General features: G+C 37.6%; 1 protein-coding gene across 4 annotated transcripts in view; it reads left to right on the plus strand.

Moving 5' to 3' along the window:
- The window catches only part of Immp1l (inner mitochondrial membrane peptidase subunit 1), a 46,287-nt gene that overhangs the window by 21,424 nt on the left and 8,168 nt on the right, over window positions 1–16,695 (plus strand). For all 4 annotated transcript variants that reach the window (XM_013352623.2, XM_026787833.1, XM_005364034.3 and 1 more), the window contains one exon: window positions 3,228–3,354. In XM_013352623.2, the coding sequence (XP_013208077.1) occupies window positions 3,228–3,354 (127 nt within the window). The remainder of the gene's footprint in view (window positions 1–3,227; window positions 3,355–16,695) is intronic.

A 16,695-nucleotide genomic window follows, 5' to 3' on the forward strand; every position in this document is an offset into this window, starting at 1 on the left:
TCCTGAAGTGATTAAGTCTGGAGCAAGGGCCTTATGGCCTGTATTGCTACCACACTAGAGGTCTAGTTGTTTTGTACTTCCATTGATGACAGTCCTGCTTATTCTTTGTACAGAGACATGATAACTAGTCATTGATTTCTAGGTTATGGCTTGGTGTGTGGCTGGGATTGAATTTGGTCTGATATGGTTCTCCAGATTAATTAATTAATTATTAAGTTGAATAATTTCTTGGCAAATACAGTTTGCTGCTAAATTTTCCAGAACCCTATTCCAAGTAGTGGTTCAAAACCTTGTGCTACTGTTTATCTCAAGAGACATTGTGAGTTTGAGTTCCTTTTGAATAGATGTCAAATATTAGTAGCAGTTTGTTTTCTAAACTGTACCTCTCTAAAAACTGTTAGAGAATTAGAAAAAATCTGTATCAGCTTTTATCTCAGTAAACTACAAGTAATTCCCACTAGTGGTATTTGGTATAGAAAGGAGGGTTAGACACTCCTTGTTTTTTGTTGTGGCCCATTTCCCATATGGGAAAATGAAGAGCAGTATGGGCTGTTCTTTCCTTTGCCTGCACTCTCACCCACCCTTGATGCTGCTCACAAAACTCTCTTAATCGAGCTGTCTGACCTGCTAGGTTCCCCAGGACCTAGGGTCCCTAGCAGTTCTTTTAGTTGTAATAATCTGAAGAAACGTACTTACAATTTGGGATTGTAAATTAAAATTTACACAATTACTTTTTGACTTTTACCAAAATAGCCTACATTCAGCAAGTTAAGGTTCTTTGACAATTTGCTTTTGTGCTGTGTTCACTCAGGAGTCTCAGCAGTGTGTCGTGTGCCTTAGAATCTGGCACTCATGTGAAACATGGCAAAATCACTTTTAGAACCAAGGCAGGCAGCTGACACTGACTGCTGCTTTGAAAATATTGCTCCCCTCATTCTGTTTGCTGCAGCTTAGGTCTGAGTCAGTGCAATGAATTTCTGACCCTTATTGATGGCTGCTTATGTAGAAATGGAGACCAGGCTTCTGTTTTCTGTAAGAATAGAAGTCTGCTCGTGTGTTATGTAAAGTACACAAGCCTCTTGTCCTTTACCTTCAGGGATTTCTTTTACTTGAGACAATCAATCTCCTATTACTAAATCTTGCAACAAATAGCTAATGGGCATCTACTTTATAAGGTATGTCATAGATTTTAGCAGTGACACCATGCATGAAGCATTGGCATTTGAACAGCCCTCCTGATCTAGTAGGCAGAAAGGATGTTTATGACTATATATTTAATTTTAATAATTTGCTTTTGAAATTTTTGCGATAGAGTAGCCTATGCTAGCCCAAAGCTTACTATCTCATCCAGACCGGGTTCACATTTGTAGTGACTCTCTTGCCTCAGCCTCCCATGTTCTGGGAATCGCAAAGCATGGCATCAGCAATAGCTATAGTGGGAAGGAAAATTTCACGTTCTGCTTCTGTTAGTTAGTAGATTTTAAAAGTCCCTTTAAAGGAGGCAAGAGTTGAAAGAGTATCTAGTGAGGTGCAGACTTTGTTTTAAGGGTTATATTGACTGTTGTATCAAATAGCATAAGCTGCATACGCACCTTTGAAAATGACTTCTTTCAGAGACACACTAGATCAGTTTTCATAGCTTAAAAGTCTGCAAAGTTTTTCATGTGAACCGCTCCACTGACATTTAGAGAACTAAATGACTTGATAACATTGAGCTTTAGAAAGAGAGGCCTCATGGTGTGGTTGTTGTCAATACTATTTTCTCTGTTGTCTGTAAAATTCTGATAAAAGAATGTCTTTCTTTAGGATAAAAATCTGCCTATGAATTCCTCCATGATTTTAGCTGTTAGGGAAAATTTTGTCTTACCTTCCCCTAAACCTAATTTTATTAATGGTAACTAGTTCATTTCCTCTTTCGTCCTTTTCTGGTTGACGGGGACCACACCTGGGGCCTCCTGTATGCCAGACAAGCCACTCTACATTGCACAATCTCCACCGCCCTCTCATTTGGGGTGGGGGCTACCAAGATGCTTGGAAGTTGTTGAGTGCTTGCAGTAGAGCAGTAGTTATGCTTCTTTATTCTTTTTTCTACTTTAGTTTATTGTGACAAAGTCTTATCTTGTAGCCCAAACTCACCTTCACCTTACTACATAGCCCAAGTTGGGCTTGAACGTCCCTCAGTCTCCTAAATGCTGGCATAATAGGCATTTGCTTTGGCTAGCCCAAGGATTAGGCTTTTGAATTATAAGCTTCCCTTTATTGCTATAGATTTTATGCTATTTTGACATTTGTATCTTTCATTATAAATGACATGAAAGTACATAACTTATATCTGGAATCACATACAGTTAGTAAATATGTTAAATACTAAAAAATGTTATACGATTCATATAGCAGAAAAAAACATTACATTCTGTTTGGTTGGGATATTAGTCATCCACCCCTCGCCTCCCAACCCCATGGGTGTGTTAAGTATGCAGGGATGGGTGTTTTGAAACATAGGTTCACTGTGTAGCTTTGATTGACTTTGAATTTACTTTGTAGTTTATACCAGCCTCCAAATTATAAATTTTCCCTTCTTCATTTTTGGGGTTACAGGTATACACACCATGTTGGGAATAAAATCCTTATTTATTCATTGATTTTGCTATCACCATGTAGAATATTGCTTCTTACATGACTAAGGCCTTCTATAAGTAGGAAAACTAATATTTTATATATTTAACAACATGTCTTATTTTATAGCTTTTAGTGTTTTATTTGGTTGTGTCCAATTTTCCCTCAAATGTAAGTCGATACTGTAAATTATGACTTAAATGAATTATATAGCTTATATAGTATTCTTTAATTTTGAACTTTTGAGAAATAGATGATGTTTCTTCAGTTTTAGTGCTCTAGAGTCAACTATTAATAGCTTTATTTGTAATTATTTGGACACAGAAATAACACATAGTGGTTATAATTCTGATGAGGTTATTAGAAATTATTAATAATTTTATATGGTATTTTTATGACTTCAATTGGCTTCTGACCCTAACTTCAGTTATAATAGTTTTCAAACATGATTAATGTATGGCAGGGTCAATATATGTTAGGATAAAGTGTGTGTGTGTGTGTGTGTGTGTGTGTGTGTGTATTTCTTTAAGTTGCCTTATGAAATTATTAAAGCTGTCCTGTGTGTGCTTGGTAATAATACTGATACTTCTTTTCCTTTTTTCCCCTTTCAGAGGTGACATTGTAATTGCAAAAAGTCCAAGTGATCCAAAATCAAATATTTGTAAAAGAGTAATTGGTTTGGAAGGAGATAAAATCCTTACTACCAGTTCATCAGATATCTTTAAAAGCCATAATTATGTAAGTAATATTTCAGTTATGTCATTCTTTGATATTATGGTTGATTAATATTAGCTGATTACACTGAGAAAACAAAACAATCTTGCAGAATTTGTATTTGGTTGGAGAGATGGTTCAGCGGTTAAGGACACATACTGTTGTTCAAGAGGACTCAAATGTGAGCCCTAGCACCCAAATTAGGTGACACATAATTCCAGTTCCAGCAGGATCCAACACCTTTGTCTTCTACAGACACAGACATTCACATTTACATAGTCACATGCCCACACATATACACATAATTAAAAATAATAACTCTTTTATACATTTGTATTAATATATATTAATTGTATAATTTATAGTGGGTTTCACTGTAATCTCTTCATACACGTATACAATACACCTTGATAATATTCATCTCCCATTACTCCTGCCTAATTTATTTTTTCCAGATTTCCCGACTAATTTATCTTTTCTTGCCTTTGAGTTCCCCTTCTACTTTCTTGTTTGTTTCTGTTGTTTTGTTTTGTTTTTTTTTTGTTGGTAGTGGTGATCCAATGAATTTCATTATGGTTGCTTATAAGAGCACGGGTAGATGAGAAGTTATTTACTCCACCAGTGGCCACCACTAGAGAAAATGTTTCCCCCCACTACCATTCCATGAACCATTAACTGCCAATAACTCTTCAGGCAGGATTGGGCATTGTGAAATCCTCCCCAATTCATGACAGGGTATCAGTAAACCCAATTTTGAGCAGGTCTCATCAGGTAATCATAACTTTCGTGAGTTCACAAGGGAATAGCCCTTGATACCCAGAAAAGTGCCCCATAGCACTCTACCTTATCCTCTGGCTCTCGTGTTCTTGATGCCCTCTATTCCATGATGTTTCCCGAGTCTTGGAGGGGATGATGTAGATGTCTCATTTATGGTTGAACATTTAACGTTCACTTATTCTCAATGCTTTGGCCAGCTGTGACTCTCTCCAGTATCTGGTCCTCACTAAGACAAAAAGCATCTCTTAGCAGAGCTGACCGCATGATCAAAAGCAAGTTGGGAAGAAAGGGATTATTTCAGCTCACAACCTAGGTCATCTCCATCACTGAGGGAAGTCAGGACAGGACCTGAGTCAGGGAGCACTGCTTCCTGACCTGCTCCTCATGACTTGCTCACCCTGCTTTCTTATTTAGGACTACCTGCCCAGGGTGGGCACTGCCCACAGTGAACTGGACCCTCCCACAGCAGTCAGTCAAGGAAATGCCCAGAAAACTTGCCTATAGAGTCTTACTGAGGTATTCTCTCTCAGTAGAGAGTCCTCCATCTTGTATTAAGTTATCATAAAACTAATCAACATGGGCATAGGCATTATTATTTTGAAGACAAGCAAAAAAAAAATTAGAGGTAATTGTGATAGGCATATCATGTCCATTTAGCACAATAACAGCTGTAGTTTCCTCCTATGACCTTCGAAGTCATGGGCTTTTAGTCAGGTGGACAGCACCTGAAATGAATTGTGTCCTGCAGAACAGAGCTCAAATCCAGTTAGAAAGCACTTGGCTGCTTCCACACCAAACTTGCCATGAATATGCCAATGGGTACAATGCTTTGCCAGTCAGCATTGTTATGGGAAAAAGAAACTTTCTTTGTATTTTGAATTAAGAAAAAAATTTTCAACAAATAGAGTTTAAATATATCAAAAACACCATATTTCTTTCTAAAATCCTATAGAATCGCCTCAGTTTGAAGAGAAACTATATTTATGTAGTGTTAAAGTGTCTGTTTGAAGATACTCATTACATTAGAAATAGTAGTAATATATAGCAATATATGTCAAAAATCCTCATGAAGGAAACCTGTCTGATACCACCTTCACCAATGGTCAAGGTGAACCTTCGTCTGTATCAAGAAATACCAATATGATGTAGATCGAAACACAAAGAAGGACACCTGACTCTTATGACACTCTAATCAAACAATAACAACAAAGCAACTTAATTCTAATCAAGAGAAAAATCAAAATGTGCATTGAGATCATTCAAGGATACCGCTGGTTATGTATCAAAAATGTTATCACAGGTGTGGTTTCATGTGTACGTGATCCCAGCACTGGAGAGGCTGAACAGGAGGCTCTCCAGTCTGAGTTCCTTGTGACCCTGAAACTACATAGCAGGACCCTACCTTATAGTAGTCAGAAGAGGTAACAGGAGGTCGAGGTCATACAAAACCGAGAACAGCAGAGTTACTCTCTTAGACAAGAGGGGCTGAGGAGACAGATGCCTACAAGCAGCATAATGTCCTTTGTCTCCTGAGCAAACAGGCTGTCAAGGATGCCTTCAGGTTTCCAGTCCTGCTGACACAGGCTTTACAGGCATGGACTCTTGCTTTAGAAAGTTCTTTTGTTTGTCCTGGCAGGGATGGCGCACACCTTTAATCCCAGCACTCAGGAGGCAGAGGCAGGTGGATCTCTGTGAGTTTGAGGCCTGTCTGGTCTACAAGAGCTAGTTCCAGGATAGCTAGGACTATTACACAGAGAAGCTCTGTTTTGGGGGAAAACAAGAAAAGAAAAAGACAGTTCTTCCTTTTATTAATAGATAAAATGAAGCAAAATCAAATGAAGTCTTAGCTTAGTCTTTTTATTTCTTTAAAAATTTATAATAGAAATTGCATGCAATCAACTTCTTCCCACATAGTAAAGTGTAGAAGGTGTAGAATTGAAGAATAACAAGCAGATGTACTGTGTTAGTTCTTCCCCCAGTCATGGTTGTAATCACACAGCTTCTGATAAAAGATGTGATGGCCCCATTTTTTACTCAGCGTATACTCTGCTCTGATAACTAGAGCTTAATTTTCTACTTTAAATTTTGTGTGTTCCTATCAAATTATACAATTGTCATGTCTGTTCAAACCAGCTTTACATCTATTCATGCCTTATGTAAGCTAATAATTGAAGTTCATCTTCATCATTGTTTCTTCATTTTGAACCATGATAGCTTGATTACTCTATTGAGAGAACTTGCCCAATAGTCTATTAGTCCATTATTTACCATTGATAGTGGAGTCTGGCTCAGCCGTGTAAAGGATTTTTGACATATATTGCTATAGACCTAGACACAGAGTAATTGTTAGCTGATAGGGATGATGTGAAGATGATAGCCTGGTATCAGGTAATTCGTTTTTCTGCGGTGGCTTTCTTTATGAACATTGTATCCTTTTATTCTTCAAAATTGTCAATATGTCATATACTTTTATCCTCACATGTCTATTCTCATACCATGAGACATTCTAGTGATATCTGAGTTGTTTTAGCAAAAGAATCTACTTCAGATCAGAAAGTGTTTTGTCAAGAGACAGAACAAAAAAGGCATCCTTATTATTTTCATAAATACCTCAATTTATATATGCTGGTTTCTTTGTTAAAGTCACTAGAATATGAATATCGGGGCTAAAAGGTTTAGATCAAAATCCCTGTTCTGAGTAATCAGTGGAGACAACCAGAAAATTATAACCTGTGAAGTTTTTGAATATTCTGTTTAAGTAAAATGTTTATCAAATTTTTATATGTCCAATGAATGAACAAGTTAGAAGGCATTTTTCCCCCAGGAGTGTTTCATTGACTTTGATGTTTCTAAGTGCAGGGCAGAAGGCTGAAATGCTGTAAGAATATTTGTTCTGTTCTTACTTAGTATTGCTGAAGATCTATGGAAGGACAAACTTATTTAGTCACTGCAATTGCAGTCGAATGAAGTAGGTAGAAGCAATATTCGTCTGATAGGAAAGTTATGGCAATTAAATAAGTAGCAGCAGTGTTTGTCTGATAGGGGAACTACACAACTGGGAGGGTAAATAGATCACCTATTTCAGACAGGTGTTGTGTTTCAAACACCAGCAGCCTGTCTCAAGATATACACTCCCTTCCAAGTCATTACATCTCTCAGAATAGACTCTACTTAACTATTATTTCAACTCCCATATCATTAAATTCTTCTTTTTTGTAAATGTATTTATCTTTGCAATTTTAAAAAAGGAAAGGAATTATTTATGATCAGGAACAGTATTAGTTCACCAAGAGAAGCTAAGTTTTTTTTTATTGAAGGTCATCCTTGGCCATATAGGGGGATCAAGGCCAGCTTGGAATACATGAGACCCTTTCTCAAACAATAAAAAAAATACAATAATAATGACCCTCCTCATTCCTCCAAAGACATGGGCTTATATAGCCTCAGCTAGTATTAAGCTTGTTTTGTAGCCAAGATTAGTCTCAAAACTCCTGATTCTCCTGCCAACACATCCTGTCTTAGGATTTCTATTGCTGTAAAAAGATACCATGACTGCTGTGGAACAATGGTCTATACCCTGCCAATTGTATTTTAATAAAATACTGATTGGCCAGTAGCCAGGCAGGAAGTATAGGCGGACAACCAGGGAGGAAGTGGAGGTGGGGCAATGAGAACAGGGGAATTCTGGGAGAGGAAACAGTCAGTCCATGGTCGTCACCCAGACAGAGAGGAAGCCAGACAGAGAGCAAGCAAGACGTGACTGCCTTGCAACAAAGGTACCAAGCCACATGGCTAACATAGGCAAGAATTGTGGGCTAATATAAGAGTAATAAGAAGCCTGACATACTAGGCTTATAAACTACCAATCAGTTTATAATTAATGTAGACCTCTGTGTGTTTCCTTGGGACTGAACAAGTGCAGGGTCGGATGGGACAGAAACCTCTGTCGACACAAATGGCTCGTCAACACATCACCATGGCAACTCTCATAAAGGAAGACATTTAATGGGGTGGTTTATAGTTTCAGAGGTTCAGTTCATTATCATCATGGGGGAACATTTTGATATGCAGGCAGAGAAGGAGCTCAGAGTGTTACATCATCATGAAGTGTAGATAGAGACTGCGCGTACGTTTTCCGGCTGCCTGGACTCAAATAATCACATAGAATCTATATTAATTACAAAATTGTTTGGCCTATTAGCTCAGACTTCTTATTAACTAACTTTTACATCTTAAATTAACCCATTTCTATTAATATATGTATCACCACAAGGCTGTGGCTTTCTAGTAAGGCTCCAGTGTCTGTCTCCTTTGGCAGCTACATGGCATCTCCCTGACTCTGTGTACTCTCTCTCTGTATTTTTTTTTCCAGCCTGGCTTTATTCTGCCTTGCCATTGGCTAAAGAAGCTTCTTTATTAAGCAATGGTAATAAAACATTCAAAGCATACAGAGAGGAATCCCACATCAGTGCAGGCAAGAGGAAGTGATTGACTTATTGGGTGTGGCTTGAGCATACATGAGACCTCAAAACTCGTTTCCACAGGGACACATTTCCTCCTACAAGACCACACTTTACCTCTCAATAATGCCACTCCCTTTTGGGGCCATATTCTTTATAAACCATGACACATCTCACAGGTAAGAATTTTAGACATGTACCACTACACCTGGATGTTTTCAAAATGTTTGAAGGCTGGAAAAATATATCCATTGAGTAGGTCTGTGTTCTCATTCTTTTCACTTCTTATCTAGTGGGTTTTTTTTTAATTATTGGTTTTTATTGTGGAAATGGATGATACAGCTTTCAGAAGTGTAGCTTCTCTTGTAGCTTATAACATCATATTCATTAGTCTTGACATGGTCTAATCTTTATAGAACACTTAAAAGCTGGGCTGCTCAGCTCTGTACTTAGCCACCTCACAGAATGACAGGTGGAATTTGAGAATATTAGAATTCTTTTTACTGTGTGTCAGAACAAAGTGCTGATTTAATACTTGCCTAACTAACTCAATGTGGTTTGGTTTTAAGGTTTAGGACTTTTAATAAACACACCAAAATTCACATGACTCTGGATTGAGTTACATTTTATTTTATTTATCCATTCACTTCTTTATTTAATGTCTGATTACTGAATTTGGTTTAAATTACTTAGAACGAGATGGTGAAATTGAATTCTGTAGGACCTACAGTGGTCTCATTTTGAAGGAAGGCTTGATGCCTTAGAAAGGCTTTGGTGGATGTGTTACCTGTGGTTTATAAACTTGTCCTTTAGCTGTATACTCTGTTTTCAGTAGTTCATATAAAACTATGAATTCTTTTCACATCTTTAAAAATATTATTACACAGAGAGAATATGTGTGTGTAGGTCAAAGGATATCTTGTAGGAGTCAGTTCTGATTCTACCACATGGGTTTTGGCGATGAAACTCAGCCCAGGAGCTGGTGCCCATATCATCATCTTATTTTTAAATCTTTCAAACAAAGCTTCAATTTCTCAACCATAGTGTGTGCTTACATATATTTACAGAAACATCAGTATATTTCTGAGATTGTGGCCTAGAGAGCTTTTTCTGCTATTAAGAAAATTTTTTAAAATATTTATGCACTTTCACATTTAGTTTTAAAAAAAAACCCACAAAAAAAAACAAAAGAGGCAAAACTTTTTGGTTGTCTTTGATACTATAAATTCCAGTATTGTACACAGAAGGCAAATCCTCACCAAATTGTAGTGTAAATGTTAAAAAAAAAAAAAAGGTTTGAGTGATGGAGGTTGAATAAGGAATGTAATGTTGCTTGTATCTTTCTTTATCAAATTTAGGACATGGTAATATCATTTTTGTTAGTGGGAGAAATAAAAGAAAGAATTCTGTGTTTCAGAAAAACTAAATGCTTGATGCCTTGGTGGGATCATGTTAGGACTTGGAAATGCAACCATACAACAGGAGGAAAGCTGCTTTGTGGAACACTAGGAAATATTTAAATCAAACTAGCTGACAACCTGCAGAATAGCCTCACTAGCTAGACAGCATTGGAAAGTGGCCACTTTATATAGCTAACGTTAATAGTCCTTTAATGCAGATTGTGTGTTTAGGATACAGTTGAGATCTCTGAGTGGCCTAATGCTATGCTCCTGTTTGTTTAAGTTTCATTTACCTTTGCTAAAAGTCACAGCCATCTGGTCTTGTATTACCAGTTGTATTATAAACAGAAAAAGTACTTCTGTGTTGGGAGAGAACTCATCAGATGAAAGGGCTTGTTTGTTATAACTTGCTGATACACTAAATCCTATGTCATTTAGATAGAAGGACTACCTAGTAATGTCACTTACTACACTATATCTAAGCAAGGGACTTGTTGTTTTGCAAACTCAAGTGATAAAAGCTGCACTAACATCCATTTCTCAGCAACAGTTCCGGGTCATCAGTCATAGCACGCTACTGATGCTTTAATTGCAGCTGGTATTGCTAAAGTGAAATTCACTACGGAGATAATGTTGCTCTTTCATCCTATAGCTAATACAGTTCAGAAGATAAATATCACTAATAGTTCACTAGTCTGGAGTGTTTTCACTTAGACCTCTCCATTTCAGTGTTTCTAGTGCTTTCTCTGAACACTTTCAAAATACTTTGAATTTAGTTTGCTAACATACTGTTTTAGAGTTTTGTTTTCTAGTACTATTCTTATACGTCTGTAAATATGTTTGTGAAGATCAGCATTTGTGTTTAAAGAGTAGAAAGCTGTTCTGAAATTAATACATATTGATCACTAGAATTATTTCTTGATTCATAGTTAGACAGTAGTAATATGATTGGTGAAAGTTTAGAGAAGCCTAATCTAGTGCAGTGATGTTTCAGTGAAAATGCCTCAAAACACAGCAACAGAACTTCATTCAGTCCCATAATTCCCATGATTTGCCATTTGGTACTCGCAAAACTTTGATTCTAAGTAATTTGAAGAATTTTTTTTTTTTTTAGAGTCGTGCTTTGATGAATAAGACACAAGTAGGAGTGTCTATCAAAAACAAGCATACAAAGTGCCTTTGTAAAGGATGCATAAAAATGTCAATACAACGGACCAATACCTTTAATCATTTCTACTTTTAGAGAATGGACTTTTTCCTACTGGTGGCCTTTGGTTTCATAAATTTGTTTACTAGGTAAATCCTCCCATGAAACAGTTATGCCTAATCAGGCCCAATGGAAGCCAGGAAAGAGTGACAGAAGTGCATCTGTAACAAACTCATCCGTCGCTGAGGTTGGCTTTGGAAGGAGTTCAGTGAAGTGACTAGAATACAAGTAGAGATGGTCCGCAGGTAAGAGCACTGGCTGCTCTTGCAAAGGACCAGCACCAACATGGTCGTTCACAACCATCTGTAACATCATTTCCAGGGAGTCCAGTGCTATCTTCTGGACTCTGCAGACACCAGGCACACACGTAGTACACACACATAACATACACGAAGGCAAAACACAATTGTATCCAAGATTAAAAAATTTCTCTGTCTCTCTCTCTCTCTCTCTCTCTCTCTCTCTCTCTCTCTCTCTCTCTCTCTCTCTCTCTCAGCCTGCTATACATACATAGTTAGTTTCTGGCCAGCCGGGGCTATCTAGAGAGACTCTGTCTCACCCCACACACCACCAGAAAGCACCTAAAATCAGGAGCATATTTGCATGTATATTTTTTTTACAGTGTGCATTTGATTTGCCAACTATCTAAAAATTTTTGGAAAGTCCAAGAAACTCACTCTTTACTACTTATTGCTGTATTCTCCTAACTCAGAAATGCCCTGTATTACATTGTTTTGTTGGGTTTTGTATTTTAGTTTTTGATACTTTGCCTCACTGTAGTTCAGACTGGTCTGGAACTCATTTTGTGGCCTGGACTAGCTTAGAAACTATAGCAATTCTCCTTCATCTCCCATATGCCAGGAGGTCATTGCTACCATGCCCAGCTGGAATAGTGTGCTTGGAAAATCACTTTGTTTCTGTAGACGGCCTTACATGGCTCCATTTTTGATCTGTAAGTCACAGTTAAGCAGGAGAATACACTTTAGTTACATAGCAGTGTAAATATTTGACTCAACACTGCTTACTTGAAAGACAATAACAAAAACTATATGTCTAATAATTGTTAGAATTAAAGACATCTTACGAGTGTACATTCATCATTCATCATGTTGAGTTGTTTTTTGTTGTTGGTTGTTTTTTCTCCTGGCAAGGAAGTAAGCATTATATTTCCCTAGATATAAAATGGACATTTAAAAGCCATTGTTTAAACTGAAATGCTTCTGAGACCAACGTCCCTTGCTGTATCACTCTCATTTCCTTTGCTAAGAAGAAAGGGCCTAATCGGAATGCTTTCATAAAGTGTGCCTTTTCCTGTATATCACAGGAAGAAAAACTTGTGCAAAAAATAATTCCTAAAGAATCACCCTCTTCTGCCTTCATGTTTTTAATGCACTGTTTAGAAGATCCGTAAGCCATAGATAGGGCCAATGTATAAACTGCACCATTACTTGTAAACTGTAAGATCTATAGTAAATAAGGGGTTAACTTAAAAACAACCATTTCTCAGGATTTTTTGTTCTTAAAACATTTTAAAAGTCAACATACAATATCTTACTTTTTAGTCAAAAAAATTTAAAATTAGTGTTCTTTGCTTAATCAAATAAATGAGTGACTCCAATTTAGTAGATGTGTTATTTGATATTTTAAGCTCTCATCAGATGTCACTTGAATCAAGAAAGGTACCACCTGTGGCTTGCCTTGTAAAGCTGCCTGTGATGAATGGACACCTGCAGGCCAAGAGGCAATTACATTTGTGGCTTGTGCTAAAAAGGAGACACCTCACTAGACTCCAGAGAGCACAGCAGAGAAGTGCAGGCTTAGGAAGGAAGCATGGCAGACCTACAACAGCCTCAAAAGAAAAGTAACCCAACTTAGAAAGTATTGATTATGGGAAACAACACAAATAAATGGAATTTAGAATTTGTGAAGCATTGTTTATTAGAATCTTTTCTAGCCCTAATTATAAGGCTATCATAGCTTTTAAACATAAATATATATTACTCTACCATCTTTCCCTGTTCATAATTTAGTATAGGATTGCTGTAAACTTGTTTCTCATGTGGTTTGATATAACTGTAGTTTTTATTTGCACTCATCAGAGCAGCAGAGGTCTGTTGTATGGGTTGGAGGCTAGCCTGCTCTCACTGTAGTACCAGAGACCAAAAACGTAAAAAAATCAGTAAAGCTGTTCCTGTATAAAGCTTGCATTTATTTAGACAGTGTTCCCTTTTGAACAGCAGGCTGGGGGCTGAAAAAAGGGCTCAGTGGCTCAGAGTTCACAGCGGTCTGTCATTCCTGCTCCAGGGGATCTGATGCCCAGTTCTGGTCTCCCTGAGCACCTGTATGCATGTGTGCATACAGACCAACATGCAGACTAAAACAGATAAATACACATACATTAAAAATAAATCCTTAACATTTTCAGGCTGCTGGGCATGGTGATGTACTTTTTTGATCTCAGCACTTGGGAGGCAGAGACAGGGAGATCTCTTTCGATTCTGGACTCAGCCTGTTCTTTAGTAGTGAGTCCTAGTCCAGCCAAGGCTACTTAGTGAGACCCCATGTCATTAAACAAACAAACAAAACAAAAACAAAGCGTTAATAAAGTTAAACTGGGCATGATGGTGGATGGTGCACACCTGTAATCCAGCACTTTGAAGGTTGAAGGAGAGGATTGTGAGTTCAAGGACAGCCTGGGATACATAGTGACTATCAGGAAAAAAAAATAAAGGACAAGTATCACAAAAAAAGTAAAGCAGTTTAAGATATACATGCATAAATATGTATATATATTTTAGATTTCTAGGTAATACATGCTGTTATTAAAAATGTAAATTTGAGACATAGAGAATGACTTTATACTTTTATACAAACAGCCCTGAAAGTTACTTTCTCATTGACTCAGTTGTAGAAATCTTTCCATTAGTTTAATCTTTATTTATTATTATATTTTGGGATTTGTATTTTACATCTGTCTGTTATTATATAAATTAATTATATTTTATTTAGCCTCTACTTACTGAGAAACATTTATATTACTGCCAATTTTGAGACACTGTATCATAGTGGACATCCTTATTAGTATATAGTATTATGCTGAGTATGCAAATCTTTTTTATAGATGTTTGATATGGATAAAATGGAGCTGATGCAGTGGTGTATTTCTTTAATCCCATCACTTGAAAGTCAGATTAGAAGGAACTCTGTGAGTTCAAGGTCTAGTCTATATAGCAAGTTCCAAGACAGTTACAGCTACATAGTGAGAGCCTGTCTCAAAACCAAACAAAAATGGAGCATGTGACAGAGGCTACTTGAGGAGATCCAAAGTGGAGATGTCAAAGCAAACTTTACCATAGAGCTGTTAGTCATCACAAAAGTCATTCTTTTCTTTTCTCTTCTCCCTTTTTTTGGGAGGGGGGAGGGGGGACAGGATTTATGTATGTTGCCCTGGCTGTCCTGGAACTCACCCTGTACTTGTATGAGTGCTGGAATTAAAGGTGTGTGCCACCACCTCCAGCAACCCATTCTCTTTTTATTGGTATGAAACCTCCTTTAAAACATGTGATTTAAAATATAGGTATTTTAGGCTGGGGAGAACAAGCGTGAGTTTGAGCCCCTATCAACCAGTCACCCATGTGAAAACCCTGAGTAACTGTGGTGCCTGTAACCCCCGCACTCTAGGCACAGAGATGGAAGGATCACTAGGAACTGACTGGCGTCCAGCCTAGCTCCAGGCTCAGGAACCACCTCGTAAGGGAATAGGTAGAAAGTGATTGAGGAGGACACCTGATGTCTTCTGACCTCCGTACACACATGGGCATGCACACATGATCACACATACACCACGTTATTAATTGAAACACCTGCTCCTGGGAACAATGGAGAAGTGGTTGTTGAACTGCCCTTCTACCATAGAGCAATAGAAGATGGACAAAACATGAGAAGAGCTGTGTTCATACACTGCTCAGGAGGTTATAAAAGACTGATCTCTAAGAGAAAGAGCAGAATAAATGGATTTGCCCTTATTTGTGCCTTTTTGATTGTTTTGTTTTTAAGACAGGGTTTCGTGTAGCATAGGCTGACCTTGGACTCTGACCCAAAAATAACCTTGAATTATCATCTTCCCGAGTGCTGGTATTATAGGTGTGCAATACCATACTCCACTTGTGTGGTTTGTAGCTAGAACCCAGGGCTCGGGGGCATGCTAGACAACTATTGTGTTGACTGAGCTATAACCCCAACCCTTCAGCTCGATCATGAAACACTGTTGGGTAATGGCTAGCTGAGGAATTAGGGTTAAACTTTGTGGTTCACATTACCAGCAAGGCAGGAGCTAGAAAAAGATCAGCAGAGATCTACATTCATAGTCCCTTGGTTGACAGCTAAATACTAAATTGTGCCTATTTGCACTGAAATTTAATAATAAAGCAAAGGCTATAAGGGTCAATTCCTAGAACTCACACAAAACCAAAAGACACTTGTGCTTCCTAAGCCAGTGTAGACAAGTCGTCATCCAGCAGAGACCTGTAAAGATTATTGTGTCGTAGTCATACAGTGAGAAGGAATTCCTCTCAGCAGCTTGGAAATAAGACTTGCCATGAATAAGCAGCTGCCATATCCCCTTCAGAATGGTACTCTAAAGACTGGAAACAAATCCATTCAACAGAGGCGGTCTGGCTAAGTCACAAATCTCTAGCTCCATGAACAATTAGTACAAGGCAACCCACACTCAGAAGTAAATCATGTAACTAGGTAACTAGGCCCAGAAAAGACATAGTTGATGGAATTAGCAAAGTTCTCTAAAATAACAATTCTAATTGTTTTCAAGAAACCATATGAAACATGAACATAATGAGGGAAAATCTGAAATAAACAAATGAAATTCTTCATGTCTGAAATTCTTCCACTTGAATTTGACAGCAGAACTGCAGCTATAAAAGATCAATAATTTTGAAATATCTCTCAAAATAGATATGTTCACACAGAACATGGAGAGAACTTTTAAAGAAAGTTGAAAAATTCCTTGCAAATAGACTTGCAAGAGGATGGTTCTCAAACTGAAAGATAAAGGAGCTGTTCTTTTTATAATAATATAAAGAACACCAGCAATGAACATGTTTGCTTATACATAAGATATAGTATTTATTATCTTTTGTAGTGCTTGGAACTAAACCAGGGCCTCACATGCTAGGCAGACCTTTTACCACTGAGCTGTATCAACAGTCCGGTTGTGTTCTTCTTCTTCTTATTATTATTATTTTTTGGTTTTTCGAGACAGGGTTTCTGGTCTCAAACTCACAGAGATCCGCCTACCTCTGCCTCCCGAGTGCTGGGATTAAAGGCGTGTGCCACCACTGCCCGGCTGTGTTCTTATTTTTAAAATGAACTCAATTGAGCCTATAATTAGTGATCCTAGAGAAGTTAAATAAGAAGGAGAACCCAAAGAAAAACATATAGGCATCCTCCTGAATATTAACCTTCATCAGGCAAGGAAAGGAGACAGAGACAGAGACCCACATTG

The sequence above is a fragment of the Microtus ochrogaster genome (assembly GCF_000317375.1).
Source record: "Microtus ochrogaster isolate Prairie Vole_2 chromosome 14 unlocalized genomic scaffold, MicOch1.0 chr14_random_1, whole genome shotgun sequence".
Classification (NCBI taxonomy): domain Eukaryota; kingdom Metazoa; phylum Chordata; class Mammalia; order Rodentia; family Cricetidae; genus Microtus; species Microtus ochrogaster.